We start from the raw sequence: 21,194 nt of genomic DNA, 5'->3' as shown, positions 1-21,194 counted from the left end.
CCAAAGGGCAGGGCCCTGAACTGGAAATGACTGGCTCCAAGTCTGAAGCATAGAAATCTTCTGGATCATATATCTTGTGATAGTATGCATCCTGAAGGTCAACTGAGCACATCTAATCGTCCTTTCGTAGTAACCAGAGAATGGACTGCACTGTGGCCATTTGGAACTTTGGGTGTTTGACAAATAGAATTAGACAACTTAGGCCCAGGACTGACCTGAGGTCCTCCTTATTTTCGCACTAAAAACCAGCCTGAAGATGTTCCGAACCAATTCTGATATGATGGACCTTCTGAAGGAGCTTTTTTGGTGGCAGCTTTTCTATTTCCAATGTTGCAGCTTTCCTCTGGTGGGGTGGAAGGTTGGGGAATTTCTCTATTCTTTGGGGTGGGTAAAGGAAGGGGATACAATAGCCTCTGGTGATAACTGACTGCACCAGGATATCCCTGGTGATGGATGTCCAACCAGCTGCCATCAGTGTACAGCAGTCAGACAACCCTTCAGGCGCTAAGGCTTTTTGTTGAAGGGACCTATAAAGTCTTGGTTCTGCAGACTTCCTCTAACAAAAGGGGGATCTATCTTCAGAACAGTCTTGGAAAAAAACCTTGTGAGTTATGGAAACACATTTTTTTATTTCCTACACCCTTTCTGGTTCCTGAAAAAAGTCCTCTGATGTGTTGACAACTGCCCTAAGGCAGAAAAATATTTCGCATCCTTTTCACTCTTGGAGAGATTGTCTAAGATACTGGGCTGAAAAGAGTCTATCCCACCAAAAGGAGGATTGATGAAAGACTTCTTAAAGGGTTCCACAAAATCACACACACATATCCAGGCATGGTTCCGTACAATAATGCCTATGCCTCCATCTCTAGAAGCAATTTCCACTGCATAATAATCAATTGCATGGAGGCATTAGGAAAGTATTATAGAGTGGCCACTTACAAATCCATAGTTTTTCTGCCCTCTGCAGACATGTACCCAGAGAGGGACTTGCAAAGTCAATTCCCTCTGAAACCTTGTCATGTGTGCCAAGTAATTCAGCAATCTCAAAGCAAAAGATGCATAAACATCCTTCCTATATCTGCCCAGAGCCCTAGACTCTATTATAGACAACAAATAGATGAGCACCTCAAACTCCTTTTGGGTGGCTGCCAGCATAGCATCCATGTCTGGGCTTTTGCTTCAATGAACAAAGGCTTTAGGGGCTGCTAAATACTTAAGTTTTTTGTAGAACTGGTTCCACCACATTCGATTCCTTCCACACCCAGCAAGAGATCAGGTCAATTATCTCATCAGCCAGGGGAACCACCCAAGAAGTAGTGGAGCAAGTGCCAAATGCTTTGAAGAAAGCTTGATTTCCAAAGCCCCTTTTCAGGCGGAATCAAACACCTTTCTGTCTCAATAATTTATGAATATTTCCAAAGGAAATTTCGTTAACAGGTGATTTGGGGGATCCCTTCACTTCACTGATATCTGTATCTTCTGTCAAAGCCTCCTGTGGGGAATCAATGTGCCTCCTCTTACACTTACGCTTCCAAGGAGCTTCTACAGGGTGATGTTCCATAGAAGACTTTGGAATCTGAGGGGTGTCCTGAACAAGGACCGTCTCGAAGCTAGTGTGCACCTGCAGCCCCAATGGGACAGAGTGAGTAGGATCAGGACCCAGGGCCAACAGTCGTGGAGAGGGTGGAGTCAAGGGGGGCAAGGAGGTCTCAACTCCCGACATGGACAGGGCAACTCTCTACAGCTTCGAAAGCAGATGCAGAAGGAGAGCCCAAAATACCCCAGTCGGAACCAAAGCTTTGGAGCCAGAAGGCCAAGGCTATCTTCCTGACCTTGCCTCAAGACTGAAGTCAGGGCCACTAAAGCTCCAAGGGGGGGGGGGCAGAGGCTCCAGGGCGGAGTTGAAGAAATCTACAACTTCAGATCCAATGAGGGCAATCCTGAGAGTCTGTGGTCAGAGAGCTCTGAAACTGGGGGACAGATCAGAGTAGGAGTAGCAATATGCATGGGTGATGGTCCAGTGCTCACAGGTTCAGTGGCAGATGGGGCAGGAACAACTCCCAACCAAATCTGAGTCCTTAGAAATTTCCTCATTCTGGCCACATCACCCTCGAACACTTCTGGTAGACATGAAGGACAAAGATAAGGAAGGGAGTCTAGAAGCTCTCTTGATCAGTGTGTACCGTAAAAAGGAAGAATGTAACCTGGAAGCAAATAGCTCCGGGGAAAATCTTGGTTCCCTATAACAGGGAGCCCTGGAAGAGGGAAAAAAATGCATCCAAGGAAGTAGACTGTTCAGAGGCCTTAAACATCTTAGTTGCCTAGAGCTGATGTAGGAGCCGAAGAAGAAGATCGGTAAGGGGATCGCTTCCTAGATTCTTCAGCCTTATCTTATTTTCCTTGTCCATTCTTTCCAGATAGAAATGTTCCAGGAGCAGACAACAAAGCAGGAATGAGACCCCAAAGAACTAATTTGTTCCAATGATTGACCACTGCCCTGGGTCAAAAGGCAGTGCAGATGTCACAATCCTCATCTAAGTGGCAAGCCCCCAAACAATACATGCACTTATTGCTAGAGTTGCAACTTGGCATCTTATGGACCTCTTGGGTTTATCATCCATGCCCAAGAAAAAAAAACAGTCATCACAGCAATTTACTCAACGTACTACCAGAGAACTATAGCAGGAAAAATAAAAATAAACAGTGATAAATACAGAATACCCTACAGAATGGTGGGTGAAGACACAGTAATAGCAATAAAAAGAGTTATTAAGTAAACTAGTAGAAAAATCGTAGCAGTAAGAGAAAGGCTAAAGTGGCCATGAAAAAGGCTAAAATTATTACCACTAACACACACACACAATACTAATATATATCAATTCTCACCACTAACACCAGTGAGGGGGCATCTCGTATAGAAGGAAAGGATAACAAATACACACAGTAAAGTGCAATTTCCCTTAAAAGGGCACAGAGATCACAGTCAGTCCAGGGCTGGTCGCTACCTTGCTCTCCAGGTCCCCAATAAGACTCCCCACTGGCGCAGCTATAGGGTCCAGATATCAGCCGACTGGGCAAGCTAATACCTTCAGCACCCTCTCTATCCAACCAGTGCTTCGTGTCCCTGCCCAAGTAGCTGACACACACACACACACTTTAAGAGTTTATATAACCACACAGACACTCCTGGTGAAGGCAGGCACAGGGAAGGTTCACACTTCTCTCTAAAGCCTTGGGCATGAAACCACATCTGAATGCAAACAGCAGGAAATGAGATCTGAGGTAATTTTGGGGTTTGGACAGGATTATGAGTAAGGGGAGGAGTCGGAGCTATGGATCCTAAGTCTGGAAAGAGTCCGAAGTCTGATGAGAGGATGGCTCCAAAACTCACTGGCAATATCAGATTTGAAATTAAGTCTTGATGCTTTCAAGACTGGACACCTTAACCACAACATCTGCATACATTCAATACTGCAATGTAGCTAGCCAGATAAACGTTATGCACCACAGGTTCCTGGGATGAGAACTTCAGCTGCACAGGATTACACACACAATGATACAAATAAATTACATGCTCTTACCATGGGCGAAGAATAAAGCGTACTGACTGGAGGAGCTGATGAAGTCACTGGGACAGGGTCTGCTTTAGGATACACTGCATATGTCCCCTTCTGCCTCTGGAGAAAAATAAATAAATAAATAAATTTAAAAAAACTCATACTTATCCAGACTAATGTACTATTATGACACTCCGCTTCCTACTAGCATCTCCTTTTCTTCTTACCCCAATGTCTGTACGCTTTGCTCACCCCTACCTCCAACAACCATCTGTCTCTCACTTCTACTTTATAAATAAGTCACATTTATTTACACAACACAGTGTACACAACATTGTATATAGGAATTTGACAGTATTACCTCAATATTATGCTTCCTGCTTTTGCCATATACCTTTCACAAAACAGCAAACTAAATGGTTGACATGTTTTTATAAAATATATAACCATAAAAAACAAAAAAGTTTGTTTTTCATTTTCTAAAATGCATTTAAGAAGTAACTTTCTGGATTTGTAGTTAAAGACAAAAACATTTTTTACATGAATAAAGTAGTGTGTTAAACTGTGCACCAGTGCATTAGTACATTACAACAGCATGCATCTACCCTATCTAAAAATGACATAGTAAAAAGTTGGCATAGTGATTAAGGTCCTTACAGGCACAAAGTGCAGGGTTTGATTCTCACATGGGGTAGTTAGCATGGCTTGGAATGGCCCACAAGGACAGTTAGCCTTGTACTAATTTAAGGCTTGTTTGATCCGAGCTTAAGTGAGATGGGCTACCAGCCACAACTCTGACATGAGATACCAGACGACTAGAGGCTTCTGAGTTTCCCAAAAATCATACGTTGCCTGTTTTGCTTAAATACTATTTACTGCACTTTTTATTGTACTCTAAGTAATACTGATTTTAATACTGCAAACTAAACTGCACTGTTTGTACTGCATTTGTCTGCCTTAATGTGCCTGTTAAATCAAATTCTGTTGCTATTTTCACTGTTTGCAAAGTTTTTGCTATTTTTACTGTTTGCAAAATAAGTGTTGCTACCTTTCACAGTTTGCAAAGTATCAGTTGATTTCCCACCAAGCAGCTTTAAATAGGAAATATCTGTTTGCTATTTAAAACATTCTTTAGCATCTCCTTGCTGTTTTTTTAGCTGTTTAAAACAGTGTCTCTCTGCTGTTTTTCTGCTGTTTAAAACATTTATAGTGTTTCCTGCCTAAATAAGTGTAGCTAATAGGTGTAGCATAGTCCAGATACAGGTTTGCTGCATCTGGATCTATTTGTAGTGGCTGTTGTACTCTGAGCACATTTTCCAAGCCATCTTTGTTTGGAAGGGGCCCTTCTACACCCTTGTGAGAGAAGTGTGCTGACTGAAATCTGTCTGACGAAGTGTGATTGGTCTAGGGCTTGGAGCAAGCATCCTCATTGGTTCTTTTTTCTTCTTCTTTTTTTGGATTTGAACAGGTTTCTGCTTGCTTGAGCGTCACACAGCACCGTGCATTGCAGTGCAAAATTTGCACCACAGCCTTACAGATAATTCGACAATTTTGCCCTTAGATACAACCATAGTACATCAGTGTAGTCCTCTTTAGAACATTTCCAGTCAAAGAAGTATTGCTAGTGAGCTGTGACCTGTTAAACCACCAGCCAAAAACCCAGTCAGAAATGCCCATCTACACAGCACATCCTAGATCAGTCCTGAAAGCACCCCCTTTACTATAATAGTTCTTCAAACCTAGCATTACAGACAGTTGGACCACCCCTGTTTCTCCTGCCAGTCTGTTTATCTTATGTCTCCTGAGGCAGTGTAGCAACTGCCTCATGTACATTGACAACCCTCTACTAATAACTCACTCTCGTACAGAGTGACAGAGCTGCATCTACGCCAAGAATCTTGAATCCCTGCTCTCTTGTACTCAAAACAGTAACAGAAGAGGCTGTCAACTCACCCACCACTACTCAGGCACATAGTACCACTACTCATACACATAGTAGGCATCCAATACATAAATCTACATATGCAAAGGTTTTCCCAAAAAGCTTACTGAAACACCAGAGACCTCCAAAACACAAGGCTGTTGAAACTAACACGTCTCACAGCACCCAAAACACATAGCAACACCAGTGTCTCACCTACCAAGCCCTTAAGGCATAACACTCAAAAAACAAATTTTCTTGTCATTGGAGACTCCATAGTAAGAGAGACAGCTATCCCACTCACCGGGCTAGATAAGGAGAAAGTCATGGTCAGCTGTCTGTCCAGTGCCAGGGATTAGTCAGATTATGCATGCAGTCGGGTCTCTCGTCAACAAGCACCATAATGACTCCATCACAGTTCATGTTGGAGTGAACGACCTGAGACGTACCTCAATGGACTATTTGAAGAGAGACATGACTGAGCTCTCTGAACATGTGAACCAGGCAGGTATGTGCCTCGCCATGAGCAGCATATTATCCTCACGTAGAATTATGCCACAGTATAAACAAAAAAAGTGACAGATTTCAATGACTGAATGACAGCAACAACTAAGCCAAAGAGGATCCAGCTTCTGTTAGTCTGGGATAACATGGCCGACAAACCTTGCTGCTTTGTCAGACACGGTTTGCACCTGGCACCACTAGGCTTTTGGCTACTGGCAAAGGCTCTTGCCTCCCCTATAATGTCTTTTTAGGGAAGGTCTCAAACAAAATTCCTGATGTGAAAATTGCCTATCATAACAAAATAAGGGTTATTCTGCTAAACGCTAGGAACGTAAACCAAAAACTGAACACCCTGGAAACACTTCTATCACTAGAAGATGTAGGTGTCTGTGCAGTCACAGAAACCTGGTTCAAGGCTTCAGAGAGTTTCCCAGCCTTGCAAGGCTTCAATGCCTTTCACACCTTCAGACTGCAAGATGATCGTGTGAGAACCAGAGGAGGCAGTGCTTCTATCTATATTGGAGATAAATTCATCTCCCGACTAGTTAGACTGGACAACTCCATGGAGTTGCTCCAAGTTCAGGTTATGGTGGGTAAGACCCACATTCAAGTCAAAGCCAGTTACAGATCCTCCTCCATGAGTCATGACGTGCACAAAGCCTACTTGGCCAAACTGGAGACTATCTAAATATTACCGAACATTCTGGTTATGGGGGATTTCAATTATTCAATGATCATCAAGTGGGAAACCTACGCTAGTACTAACCCACTAGTGTAAAAGTTCTTTGACTTAGTTAACTCAAATGCGCTGGAAAGTACTGTTGTGTAAAATCTTACTGTAACTTTAGATGTCCTTCTCTTCTATATGCTGCTGCATTCATAACACAAGATAGTCCTGTCCCTGGTCAACTCTCGTACATTCAGCCATTTTACAAAAGACAGATGCTACCTCCAGGGTGCATGACATCCTGCATCTCTCTCTGTGGACACTGGCCATAAACAGATGTCGGGTACAAAACAGATGTGAGCACGCACCCTCCTCAGAACTGAATGCTGCCGGTATCAATGACTGGAGAGTGGGTACTCAGAGGTCAGGCAAGTGCAAGGGTGAAGGCAGGGTGGGAAACTATACAGCAGCATATAAAAGAGAAGGACATCTAAAGTTATGCTATGATTTTACACAACAATACTCTATTCAAATGCTGCTGTATTCATAACACAAGGGAGAGTGCAAAAGCTCCTGTATTAAGAACTGGGAGGAGGAACATAAGCATTTTCCACAAACCCATGCAGAATGGCTCTGACAAACCCTACTCTGGCCCTCGAAACATTGTCCAACTTGTAGTGTTTGGTAAAGGTATGGACAGAGGACCATGTCGCTGCTTCTAAAAGGGCAGCTGTATACAGACCCTTGAAAAAGCCTCCAGAGGAGGATATTGCCCTAGTGGAGTGTGCCTTTACTGGGAAGGGAAGCCTTCTGCCATGGGCAATATAGCAAAAGGTGACTGTTTTAGATATCCAAGAGGATATGGCTTGCTCCGAAATGGGGTGTCCCAGGGCTCTTGCATGGAAAGACACAAAAAGCCTGTCTGATTTACAGATCGTTTTGGTTTTGGCCAGATAGTACCCAAGTTGTCTGTGAACATCTAGGGTATGTAGAATCCTTTCTGCCATGTTTTGGGTTGAAGGAAAGAATGTGGGTAGATTGATGGCCTGATTCAAGGTCAGCTCATTAACCACTTTGGGCATAAAGGTAGGACTGGAGCGCATGCCCACCATGTCTTTGTGGAAAACTGTAAAAGGATGGGAAGTCATAAGGGGTTGTAGTTCTGAGACCCTTCTGGCTGAAGTAATAGCCACCAAGAGTATAGTGTTCCACTGTACAATGCTGGAGAGAACAGTCTTTGGTTGGCTGGAAAGGAGGCAGTGTCAATTTCTCCAGTACAAAGTTAAGATACCAAAGAGGAGGAATGGGCTTCCTTGGGGGTCTGAGGTGCAGAACCTATTTAGAAAAAGTTTATCTTCCAGCCTAGAAGCCAAAGGAGGGGTGAGAGGCAGGCATGCTGACATGGCAGATAAATGGGTGTTGACAGAGGAATAAGATAGTCCAGACTTCAATTCACACAGGTGGGACAGGACCACTGAGGGTTCTACTACCAGTGGTTGTAAGTTGTGTTTTTGACACCAGGCAGAAAATCTATTCCACTATGAAAGGTGTGATTTTCTGGTATTTGGTTTTCTGGCCTCCTGCAAAACCTGAAGCACATCCTCTGTGTAAAGATGTCTGAGGGGAATCAATGCCCTATCACCCACAGTGTAAGGCTCAGAGTGGACAGCTGTGAGTGTATGTTCCCCTCTCTTGTGTGAACAGGTCTATCCGTTGGGGTAACTTGTGGTGATTGCCCTTGGCTAGATGGAGTAGTAGGGGGGAACCAGTGCTGCCTTGGCCAATAGGGAGTCACCAACAAGATTTGAGGTTGTTCTTTCTGAATTTTCAGCAGAAATTCTTGTATGAGAGGGAAGCGGGGAATGCATAAGTGTACATCCCCTTCCAAGGGAATGAGAGAGCATCCACACTCAATGCTTTGGGGTGTGGTACCCTGGAGCAGAAATCTGAAAGCTGTCTGTTCATGGGGGAGCAAACAGATCCACATCCGGAAGACCCCATTGGTTGACCAGGTCCAGAAACACATCCCTGTTTAGCATCCATTCATAAGATAGCGTCATGGTCCTGCTTAGAGTATCTGCCATCACAATAATGTCTGCTGAGGGAATCTACACAGCTTGGATGTTGACTTATCTGTCTAGGGTGATTTCCCATGCCTGCAGGGCTAACCTGCACAGGAGGTAGGACCTTGTCCCCCCAGTTTGTTGACATACCACAGCACAGTGGTATTGTCTGTGTACCACCTCTGCATGCTTAGTGGGAGGTGATCCTTGAAAATTTGTAGGGCTAATATCAGGGCTCTCATTTCCTTGATACTGATGTGTTCTGTTGAGTGAGGGTCCATAGGTTTCTCACTCTCCAGTCTCCCAAAGCTGCCTCCCAACCTGTGTCTGAAGAATCTGTGAACAGGTCCTGTTTGGGGGGGGGGGGGCTTACAGGGGCAGGTCTGGGTTGGCATTTATCTGGGCTAGCCACCAGTTCAATTCCCAGGAAAGGCATGGGAGCATTGGAATCATGCAGATGTTGTTTCCAGACTGTTCTCAAGTACCAGTGGAATTTTCTCATGTGAAGTTTTGCCAGGGGAACCACAGGGATGGTGGAGGCCATGAATCCCACGAGCCTGTGGAACTCCCTAGCTGACATGGCTTTTAGAGTGAGTAGTTCTTTGAAGTAAGTAGTGAGAGATAACATTTTTTCTGGGGGCAGACAAACCATCACTTTTTCTGTTAGGATCCTGCACCCCAAGAACACATGATCCTGAGAAGGATTCAGGGATGACTTTTTGATAATTAAAGTGAATCCCAGACTTCTCAAGAGGGAAATGGTGAACTCTAGATGTTGCAGTAGCATAGGAAAGTACAGTTGTGTACCTACCATAAATGTATATGTTCGAGTGTATTAACTGTTGCAGTCATTACACTTGGGTTATCCTGCTGGCAGGCTACCCGCAGTCAGCCTGAATTCTAAAGTCCTGGTCCAGCATCGGTTGCTGTCACCTCTTCCTTGACGTCAGTGCGCCAGGGGTATACAAGATGCAGCCGACGACATTTTCTTCAGTTTTTCTTGCCCCAGATGTCAGGTGCCCCCAAAAGGGTAGGCTAAAAAACAATGCTTATAAAAAAGCATGCACTAACATACAAATTACCTTCATCTACAAGCAAATATACCACATAGGTTGTATAGAATACAGAAGTACAGATAAGTCCCAGCAAAGAAAGGGGGATGGTGGGTGGGTAACCTGGACTGCAACAGTGAATACACTCGAACATCTACATTTATGGTAGGTACACAACTGTACTATGTTCATCGTGTTTCACTGTTGCAGTCATTACACTTGGGTTGAATCCCAAAGCTGAGGTTGGGTGGCTGGGTCTAAATAGAATTAGGAGTGGCTATGAGGCCCTGCAGAACTGCAGTGGCAAAGCCTGCTCTGGATTTAGAGTAAAGAGGTAAGTGGTAGTGCTTTGTAAATGTGTGCACTGAAGTCCAAGTTGCAGCCTCCAAAATATCCTTGGTTGGTACTCCTCTGAGGAAGGCTGCTGAAGTGGCTGCTGCTCGGGTTGAGTGTGGCCTAATGCCCTTAGGCACGGTTTTGCCATGTTGTGAATAGCAGAAACGAATGCAGTGGCCTATCCATTTTGAAATAGTCTGCTTTGAGATGGCCTTTCCTTGTGATCCTGCAGCATATGCCACTAGAAGTTGCTCAGTCTTTCTGAAAGCTTTAGTTTTGTCCAAGTAGAAGCGTAGCTGTCTGTGTATGTCCAAATAATGCAGAAGTCTCTCCCCTTTATTCTGTGGGTTAGGATAAAAAGTGGGCAAATGAATGGTTTGATTAAGAGCCACACTGGACACTACCTTAGGCATAAATGTTGGGTTCGTCCTTCGAGAAACCCTGTCCGGATGGAAAATAATAAAAGGTTCCACAGCTATTAATGCCTGTAACTCCGAGACTCTTCTTGCTGAAGTAATTGCTAGGAGCAGAGCTGTTTTCCATGATAAGAATTTTATCTTGGCTGTGTTGGCTGGCTCAAAAGGAGGCAGTGTGAGTTTTTCCAAAACAAAATTAAGGTCCCATGCAGGTATCGGTGCTCTCCTTGGAGGTCTTATGTTTTTGGCCCCTCTGAGGTACTGCCTTAGCAGTGGTTATGAAAAAAATAGGCGGTTCCGTATTGTAATGAGCTGAAATGGCAGAGGCATGGATATCAATTGATGAGAAGGATAGGCCTTTGTCCAGCATCTCAGTTAGGTATTGTAATATCTGAGAAATATTTGGAACAAGCGTGTCAAATCCTTGTGCCTGGTTCCAAGCACAGAATTTTTTCCATTTTTCTGCATAAGATTTTCTGGCGCTGGGCCTCCTGGTCTCCAAAATAACATCCATAACTGCTTTAGAAAGAGGTGTGCTTTGAGTGTTTATATTATCCGCCATGCAGCCAGATTTAAGGTTCTGAGTTGGTTGTGCAGGATCTGATTGTTTTGTTGGGTCAGTAGATGAAGAATTTGAGGTAAGGTCTAGGCTAGGCCTTGAGACAAACTCTTTAGGATTGGATATCAGTGCTGGCGTGGCCAGTCTGGAGCAATCCGTATCATTTTTGGCTTCTCTTGTCTGACCTTTAGGAGTACCTTGGGGAGGAGAGGCAGAGGAGGAAAGGCATATACTGTAAGGGTTTTCCAGCTGAATGATGGAGCATCCACCTTCCATGCTTATTTGTGATAAGTCCTTGTGCAAAATCTCTAATTGGCAGTTGTGTGGGGAGGCAAATAGATCTATGTCTGGGCATCCCCATTTCCTTGTTATCATGCTGAAGACTTGTGGATCTAGTTTCCACTCGTGAGGGTCCATGATGTTTCTGCTTAGTTCGTCTGCCAGAGTATTTGTCTTTCCAGGCAGGAATTGAGCTTGCAGGTGCACTTGATAAGTCAATGCTGTGTTCCACAAAGTCGTGGCTTGTCTGCAGAGGGGGTAAGAATGTGTGCCCCCTTGCTTATTTATGTACCACATGACTGTAGTATTGTCTGTCTTTATCAACAGTTGTCCTGGATGAAGTAGGTCCTTGAAGGCTGTCAGGGCATTCTGTATAGCTAGCATCTCTTTTTGATTGATATGAAGATGCATTTGGCTTGCAGGCCACGTGCCCTGAATACATTTTCCTGTCATGTGGACCCCCAGGCATAATCCGATGCATCTGTTGTTAGTGTCTGCCTGGCTGTGGGTAAAGTGAATGGCTGTCCCTTGTTGTGGTGACAAGCCAGTGCCCACCATCGAAATTCGTGTTGCAGGCAGGGAATGAGGGTAATTAATGTTTCCAGGCTGTGGCAATGTTGAGTCCAAACACTTTTTAGGTACCATTGTAGCTTCCTCATATGCAGTCTTGCATATGGCATTAGCAGAATGCAGAATGCCATGAAACCCAAAGCCTGCAGAATTTTTCTTGCAGGTAACTGGGTCTTTGCTGCCATCCTTTTGAAGTAAGAAGTCAGTTGCCTTTGTTTGTCTGGCGTGAGATAAGCCATCTGGGCAGTTGTATTTAAGCTTGCACCCAGGAATATTATCTCTTGAGAGGGTACTAGTTTTGATTTCTTTTTGTTTACTGTGTACCCTAGGCAAATTAGTAATCTTTTTACAAACGCCAGATGCTTCAGTAGAATGTTTTTGCTCTCTGCTTGTATAAGGCAGTCATCCAAGTAGGGATATATTTGAATTCCTCTTTGTCTGCAAAATGCAATTACTGGTGCCAGGCATTTTGTGAAGACCCTGGGCGCAGTAGATAAGCCAAAGGGCAGTGCAGGGAATTGGTAGTGCATTGAGCCAGCTATGAATCTGAGGTATCTTCTGCATGCTTGTCTGATTGGGACATGCAGGTATACCTCTTTGAGGTCCAAAGTTACTAGCCAAGCCTTCTTGCCCAGCATGGGCAGAAGTTGCTGTAGTGTCAGCATTTTGAATTTTGGAACGTCCAGAAAAGTGTTTAGAATAGACAGGTCCAGTACATGTCTCCAAGCTTTGTCCTTTCTGGGTACCAAGAAAAGTCTTGAGTTAACTCCTTGTCCCTGCTCTTGCTGTGGCACTGGCTGAATATCTCATGTCCAAGAGAGATGAGATTTGCTTTTGTGCCTCTGCCCATCGATTGTGTGGCAGGTCTGGCATACCTTGTGTCTTTGAAAGAGTGTGAAAGTGGAACCTGTAGCACTGAGAAACTATATTCAAGACCCATTTGTCCTGGGTGATCATGTGCCAATTTTGTGAAAAAAGTGCTAGCTTTCCCCCCTAAGGGTGCTGCCAAAAGAAAAATGCTCGGTCTTGGCAGTGGAAAGTCATTGGGACCGTTTCCTATATGGCTGTGACTTGTCTTCTCCGCTTTTGGAGGTAGGAGCACCCCATTGTTTAGGCCTGTATGAGCCTTGGGGCTGAGATCTGCCTCTAGGGCATCTGTATCTGCCTCTTTGTGGCCTGTCTGACACAGGAAAGGACCAGTTCTAAGAAGGCCAGTTCCTTCTAAATCTATGTGGCTGAACCTGTAAAAAATCCTTTACTGTCTGCATAGATTTCGCTTTATCCTCTATTTTCTTTAACACCTCTTCTGCCTTAACACCAAACAAAGTATCAATGCTGTAATGCAGCATCCGATAATTTTGCTTTAACATGATCAGGCAGATTCTGTTCCTTTAACCAAGCATGCCTTCGAATGACAGAACCTGTAACAGCGGCCCTGCAAGAGGCCTCCAGTGAATCAAAACCACATTGCAAAAATATGCTTTCCCACTTGTTCAGCTGCATGCAATAAATCCTGCATTTCCTTGTTTTCAGCACATTCAGAATTTGTCAACATTTTCTGTTTTAACAGTGACATTAAGTATTGCTGATATTTAAGCATATGAAACTGACTATTTAAAGCCCTTACAGCCAAGGTAGCAGAAGTGTAAACTTTTTTCCCCATCTGTCCAGTATTCTAGAATCCCTATCAGAGGGAACAGGGTTTTTTGCAGTGGAAGCCTTGACCCCTTTGGGAACCTGAGATATACTTTCTGGGTCAGCAGCAGGGTTTTTATATAGAAAGTTATGTGAATCTGGAACCCTGTAGTACCTATATGGCTTAACGGGTGCAGGGGGTAAGGAGTCAGGAGATAGGCCGGATTCTGTAAATACATCTACAATGTCTAGTACAGGTGGAATAGCAAGAGGTCTGTGCTGAGGAAGTAAAAGAAAATCTCTGAACCGTTTCTTAAATTCTGAGTAATCTTGGCTCTCCCAGTGAAAATGCTCCCTCATGGTATGTAGGGTTTCCCCAAAAGAATAGCCCTCAGGAGGAGAGGCTGAAGGGATAGATTCTTCAACATCAGAATCCTCATAGGGAGGAAGAGAATATCCCTGTTCTGAAGAGGAATCAGAAGAAATTGAAACCTGATCAGAAGAATCATATTCAGTGTCTTGCCTAGGCTTCTTGTCAGGAGGGGGATGGGAACCCCTGATCAAAGTAATTAGGTCTTCGGCCATTTTAAGCATCTGTTTCTTAGGCATGGAAGTTTGTCCAGGAGAATGCTGTATTTGTTTCTTTGTCTTTAAAGCTGTTTTGGTCTTTGCCTTGGAAGCTGAAGTTGGCTTGATGTACAACTGTGTTGGTCTGAAAACACCCTCAGAAGTCGATGCCTGCTCAGCGGCTCTGGACCCATCTGAGAGAATACTTTCCAAAGGTCCAATACCTTGAGTATCCAGAGGCCTAGTTGTCTCCATGTGGGAGTCGGAAGCGGCCTGTGGCTCTGAGGCAGTGGGTGTCAGGTGCTGCAAAAGTGCCTCTGAAACCGGCGACTGGCCTAGTGGAGGCTTCGTTGTCGGTTTTGGACCTCGGATGCCTGTCCTTTTCTTTTTCCTTGCGCTTTTTATGAACTCCGGTCGTCGGCTGTTCCGATGGCATTATATAATTAAACCTTTGGCCAAAGTAATGAAATGCAAAATCGTACCGACGCTTAATAGTGTGTTGGTTAAATCTAGCACAAAACCGACAACTAGCAACGTCGTGGTCAGGGGCTAGGCAAGGAATACAGTAAGAATGAAAATCCTTATGAGGTATTTGCTTCCCACAAGAAATACAATTGTTAACTTTTTCTGACATCGGTCTGGAGCAAGAAAAAAGTTTCCTCAATGGGGTACTTAGCTTTATTGAAGACTTCGGATCTGAAATTCGATTTTGAAAATCTCAGGAGTCGGCCGACCGGCACTTGCGAACTGCTTTTGCTTTGGGCACCGCGCGGCAAGAAAGACTGAAGAAAATGGCGTCAGCTGCATCTTATATACCCCTGGCGCACTGATGTCAGGGAAGAGGCGACAGCAACAGACGCCAGACCAGGACTTTGGAATTCAGGCAGACTGTGGGTAGCCTGCCAGTAGGATAACCCAAGTTTAATGACTGCAACAGTGAAACACGATGAACATCTGATGGGGCTTGGATTAGGATATTGTCTAATTAGAGGAAAAGTAAGTGGATACCCTTTTGTCCTGGCAAAGGCCATGACTGGTGCCAGGCATTTTGTAAACACTCTTGGGGGCCATAGAGAGACCAAAAGGCAAAGCACAGAACTGATAGTGTACAGAACCCACTGAGAAGCAAAGACATTTCCTGAGGAGGAGATGGACTGGGATATGTAAATAGGCGTCTTTTATATCCAAGGATACTAAGAAGGCATGGGGTAGGATCAGGGGGAGAAGGGTAGGAAGAGTGAGCATCGGAAAGGAGGGAACTTAAAGGAAGGTGTTGAGGTGGGACAAATCCAGGACTGGTCTCCATGGACCTTCTTACCTGGGAACTAGGAAAATCCTGGAATAAAATTCCTTTCCTCTTGCATGTGGAGGGACTTCTTGAATGGTTCCTTGATCAAGGAGCTCCTGAAGAACTGAGGGGAAAGAAGGCAGTTGTTCTTGAGGGTGGCAAGGAATGCCTTTGGGAGAAGGTTTCATCTCCCATCTCATGAAGTATCCCTATTTTATTACAGAGAGGACCCAAGAGTTCTGGGTAACCTGATGCCAAGCTGGTAGGCGGAGAGAGAGGGAGACTCATAGTAAGTGGGGTGTTTGGATCCAGTGCCTGGTTGTCACATGCTACAAGGCTTACCATGAAAGGGCTGCTGGGTAGTAGGAGTAGAGGGAGCAGATATGGCTGAGGTCTGTTTTCTGGAGTCCTTTTTGATTTTGGCAGGCAACTATCTGGCAGGCCTTCTTCCAAAGGAGGTTTTGGTAGGGTCTTTCCTTTGGAAGCATGGGATCGGAGAGACAAAATTGTGCCTCAGATCCTGTAGCGCCTTGCCCTTCACTTGGAGGGCCTTAAAAAGGTCAGCAGCTTCTGAACCAAATAATTCTTTATTGTCTAGGGGTAGTCCAAGAGTTTAGACTTGATGTCATCAGTGGATGCAACTAAAGCCAGGAGCATCTCCTAATGACAAACCTGGAAGCAGCAGCCCTAGATGAGGCCTCTACTGCATCATAATTGCTCTTAAGAGAGTGCTTGGTCACCCAAGTGCAAGAATTCAACAGGGTCAATATTTTAGCCTTGGCTGGGGAGTCAGGGAGGAACCTTGTTGTTTTTGTCACATCAGCTAGCAGAGCCAGGGTATATTTGGCCATGTGGGTTTGGTAGTTAATTGGTCTTACTGCTAGGGTAGTAGAAGTGTAGATCTTTTTCCCTAGGTGCTCCATTAACCTGCTCTCCTTATCAGAGAGCAAGAGGGAGGTGGAAGGGAGTAGCTTAGCAGTTTTGTCTACAGCCACAGAAATGACTGAATGGTCTGCTGAGGGTGCTTTATACAGGATTTCGCATCCTCAGGGACCTTATAAAACCTGTCTAGGCATTTGGGTGCCAGAGATTGTGAATCAGGGTTTTTGGAGGCAGCAAGAAGGCAGGGTGCACTGGAGATATAACAGATGGGTTGGGAGACTCCATTTGCAGGAGGTCATAATACCTCTTCTGGGATTCTGTGACCTAACTGCTGTCCCACTTGAAGGATTCCTTCATATGAGCAATGGTTTCCCCAAAGGTGAAACCTTCTCCTGGGGAATCAGTGCCATTGGACTCCTCCTCTGGGGAAGCTTACCCAAGAGGGAAAGCAATTTGTGAGGTGTAGGTGAGAGATTCATCCCCTGATGAATCCTCTTCTTCGGATGAGACATTCGGAGCAAGTTTACCTTTGGGGGTAGATGCTGTAAGGGCCTGGGCCGGAGTAGGGTTCTGGCATAGGGCTAAGAAGGCGTTCAAAAGACCTTGGGTGAAGGCCTGCCAGTCAGTAAGTTGTTGAGATGTCGCAGGTGTCAGTGAAGGAGCAAGCTGTTTGGTTTTTTTTTGTTTCTTTTTATGGGACTCCGACATTGAGGTATCTGAGATCCAGTGAACAGTGGGAGGGTCAGACAGCACTCCACAATATCAGAGCTAATGTCCTTGTGAACTACAATTTGAGAGACCCCATGCGGACCCTTGGCTATGATGAGCCTAGGTTCCCCCTCGGCAACTGATATGGACACCTGTGATTCCCTCTGAGTCGTGTCCTTGGCTTCTTTAACGGCTTCCACCTCGGTACCCGCTAATGGAATGTCTGAGGATTTTGGCTTGGACTCGGACTTCACCGGACTAGAGAGGTACGGTTGGAAGGGAGTAGTGTGGTCACATTCCTGGCCTAAGCAAAACAGGCAGAGTTCATCCAAATCCTTATGTGGCCTTCCACACTTACACTTGCCCTTTCTACCTGACATGAAACCCAACAGCCGTACCAAAGGACAATCAAAAACCCCTATGGGGTATTTATCATCTGAAGTCAGATAAGATGAACAAGTCACATGCGATCACTTTTCCGAAGGAGCGACAACTGGAGCTGGCAGTCACACAGGCAGCAGAGGGTGCATGCTGATGTCCATTTTGTACCCGTCTATTTATGGCCGACATCCACAGAAAGACGTGGAACATCACATACACCCTAGCGGTAGCATTTATCTTTTGTAAAATGGCCGGATGTATTGGAGTCGACCAGGGGCAGACTCCCTTGTGTTATGAATACAGCAGCATATGAATAGAAGGACATCAAACTGTTCAAACCCCAACAAGAGGAACAAACATACTAGATCTGGTCTTCACTAATATGTCAAACGGATGCACTAGCCAACTGTCGAACCCTCATTAGTTAAATAGGACCACAAATCAGTCACCTTTGAACTGGCACTAACACCAGAAAGTACAGTTGTGTACACTTACCATAAATGTAGATGTTCGAGTGTATTCACTGTTGCAGTCTTAACCAATGGGTTATCCGGCTCCCGGTAGCCCTCGATCAGCCAGAATACCAAAGGTAAGTAATAATGTCGTCGGCTGTAAAGGATGTCAGGGCGTCCAATTCAAAAGGAGGCGGCCAACGTCACTTCCTCAGTCATTCTTGCCATAACAGTCAGAAGCTCCCAGAAAACAAGGCTTAAACAAAATTTAGCCTGTACCTTAGGAAAAGTGGGAAGGAGGGAGGGAAAGCAGGACTGCAACAGTGAATACACTCGAACATCTACATTTATGGTAAGTGTACACAACTGTACTATGCTCATAGTGTTGCACTGTTGCAGTCCTAAAAATGGGTTGATTACCAAAGTCCAGAGAAAAGGGAGAGAGAATCAAGGATTGGAGATAATGCCCCGCAGAACAGCAGTGGCAAATCCTGCCCTGGCTCTTGAAAACAAAGGCAAATTATATAGCTTTGTGAAAGTGTGAAATGAAGACCATGTGGCAGCCTCCAAAATGTCTTTAGTAGGGACACCCCTTAAAAAGGCTGCAGGAGTGGAAGCTGCTCTAGTTGAGGAGGAACCTTGCCATGAAAGGAATAACAAAGTAATGCAATTAGAAATAGCCTTGCCCTGGGTTCCAGGGGCAAAGCTGACCAATAACTGTGCTCATTTCCGAAGGTCTTTAGTCCTGTCCAGGTAAAACCTGAGCTGCCTGTGCATATCAAGAGAATGTAGGATTCTTTCACCTCTATTTCGAGGATTAGGAAAGAAGGTAGGAAGGTGTATGGACTGATGAAGAGTCAGGCTAGAAACCACGTTAGGCATAAAGGAGGGGTTGGTTCTCAGACAGACCCTATCTGCATGGAAAATAAGAAAATGCTCCACAGCCATCAAAAGCATGCAGCTCCGAAACCCTTCTTGCTGAAGTTATAGCCAAGAGGAAGGCAGTCTTCCACGAGAGAAATTTTAAATCTGCAGTGGCAGCTGGCTCAAAAGGAGGAAGAGTGAGTTTCTCTAGAACAAAATTAAGATCCCAGGCTGGAGTATGCGCCCTTCTGGGAGGTTTTAAGTTACTAGCACCTCTGAGAAACATTTTCATGAGAGGATGAGAGAAAATGGGTGGTTCAAATGAACAATGAGCAGAAATGGCTGAAGCATGGATCTTGACAGAGGAAAAAAAAAAGAGACCACCCTGAAGCAAATCAGCCAGGTATTCCAAGGTCAGAGGAAGGGTGGGTGGAGAAGATTCCCCTCTAGCCTGCATCCAAAGAGAGAATCTTTCCCATTTGCCAGCATAAGACTTCCTAGTGCTAGGCCTCCTGGTCTCCCTCAGCACATCAACCCCCTGCTGGGAAAGGGAAGAAGAAAAGGATGGAGTCATACAATAAGCCATGCTGCCAAATGGAGAGACTGAAGATGAGGATGTAGAATGTTTCCCCCCCTTCTGAACCAAAAGATCTGGCTTCAGAGGAAGATGCCAAGGAGGAAATTGGGAGAGACTGCGAAGCAGTGGATACCAATGCTGCCTGGGCCAGTCCAGAGCTATGAGAATAGTCCTTGGTTGCTCGTCCCTGATCTTCAATAATACACTGGGAAGAAGAGGAAGGAAGGCATAAACTGACAGCCGCATCCAAGGGAAGGACAGAGCACCCACTTTCCACGCTCTCCTGTGATGATGTCTGGTGCAAAAAAGAGGCAGAAGATGGTTGTCTGGAGAGGAGAAAAGATCCACTTGAGGTCTGCCCCAACGTTGAATGATGCTGTAAAAAAACTGCTCTGTTCAGCTGCCACTCATGAGGATCCAGGGTCTGTCTGCTCAACTGGTCTGCCAAAACATTGAGCTTTCCTGGAAGAAACTGAACTAGAAGATGCAGGCCCAGGGATGCTGCTATGGACCAAAGACTCATGCTCTGTCGGCACAGGAGGTAAGAATGAGTCCTTCCCTGCTTGTTGATGTACCACATGACTGCGGTGTTGTCTGCCTTGACAAGCAGGGTCCCTAGAAAAAGATGATGCTTGAAAGCTAGTAAGGCCTGCTGGACTGCCATACTCCATTAAATTTATGTGCAGGTGCATCTGCTGGGCATTCCAACTTCCCTGTATGCATCTGCCATCCAGGTGTGCTCCCCAGGCATAGTCCAATGCATCTGTGGTAAGAACTTGAGTTGCCAGGGGTAGGCGAAAAGGCATGCCTTTGTTCTGTAGACAGGCTGTTGCCTACCATAAAAACTCTGTCTGCAGACATGGAAGCAGAGGAATTATCACATCCAGGTCCTGTGTGTGTTGACACCAAATGTTCTTGAGGTACCATTGCAATTTCCTCATATGCAGTCTTGCATATGGAATCATGAGAATGCAAGAAGCCATAAATCCCAGAGCTTGCAGGTATTTCCTTGCAGGGAGCTGGGACAAGATTGCCAAGTCCTTGAAGTAAACTGAAAGAGTTGTCTGCTTCTCCTGGGTGAGATATTTCCTCTGGGTGGCTATGTTCAAACTCACTCCCAGGAATGTCATCTCTTTGGATGGCACCATTTTTGATTTTTCCACGTTGAGAGTGCAACCCAGGGAAGAGAGAAGAGTCTTTACAAATTCTAGATCCTTTAACAACTGTTCCTGAGAATTTGCTTGAATTAGACAGTCGTCCAAGTATGGCTAAATCTGAATTTTCTTCTGCCTGCAAAAAGCAATGACTGGAGCCAGGGACTTCGTGAAAATTCTGGAAGCAGTAGATAAGCCAAAGGGCAGCGCAGAGAATTGATAATGCTGCTTGTCCACCCTGAAACAAAGGTATTACCTGCAACTTTCCCTAATAGGGATGTGCAGACAAGCTTCTTTGAGATCCACCATTACCAGCCAGTAATCCTTTTCTAACACTGGCAGCAACTGATGCAGAGTGAGTATTCTGAACTTTGGAATTATCAAGAAAGAGTTCAGGATGGATAGATCTAGGATAGTACGCCAGGTGCCTTCTTTTTTTGGAACTAGGAAAAGTCTGGAATAGAAACCTGGCCTACCTGCTGAGCAGGAACTTATTCTACTGCTCCCAGATGTAACAGAGATAAAATTTGCTTTTCTACTTCTGCCCTTTGGTTTGGAGGAGTGTCCGGGAATCCTTTGGGTACTGGAAAGGTGTGGAAAGAAAACTTGTGTCCTAGGGATACAGTTCTGAGTACTCATTTGTCGTCCGTGATGCTGGCCCAGACATTTGTAAAAAGGGCCAACCTTCCCCCTAAAGGACTCTCCAGGCAGGCAAGAACAGGCAGAAGTTGGACAGAGTCATTGAGAATGTTTAGATTGAGA

At 45.0% G+C, this 21,194-nt stretch overlaps 1 protein-coding gene across 1 annotated transcript in view; it reads right to left on the bottom strand.

The window, feature by feature from the left end:
- The window catches only part of HGS (hepatocyte growth factor-regulated tyrosine kinase substrate), a 2,162,662-nt gene that overhangs the window by 636,399 nt on the left and 1,505,069 nt on the right, over positions 1-21,194 (bottom strand). Inside the window, exon 11 of the mRNA XM_044069724.1 lies at positions 3,582-3,677. Coding sequence (XP_043925659.1) covers positions 3,582-3,677 — 96 coding nt within the window. The remainder of the gene's footprint in view (positions 1-3,581; positions 3,678-21,194) is intronic.

Source organism: Protopterus annectens, chromosome 4.part0 (assembly GCF_019279795.1).
Source record: "Protopterus annectens isolate FY-2018-M chromosome 4.part0, PAN1.0, whole genome shotgun sequence".
NCBI classification, from domain to species: domain Eukaryota; kingdom Metazoa; phylum Chordata; order Ceratodontiformes; family Protopteridae; genus Protopterus; species Protopterus annectens.
The sequence above is the reverse complement of the archived record's forward strand: the minus strand, read 5'-3'. Positions and strand labels throughout refer to the sequence as shown.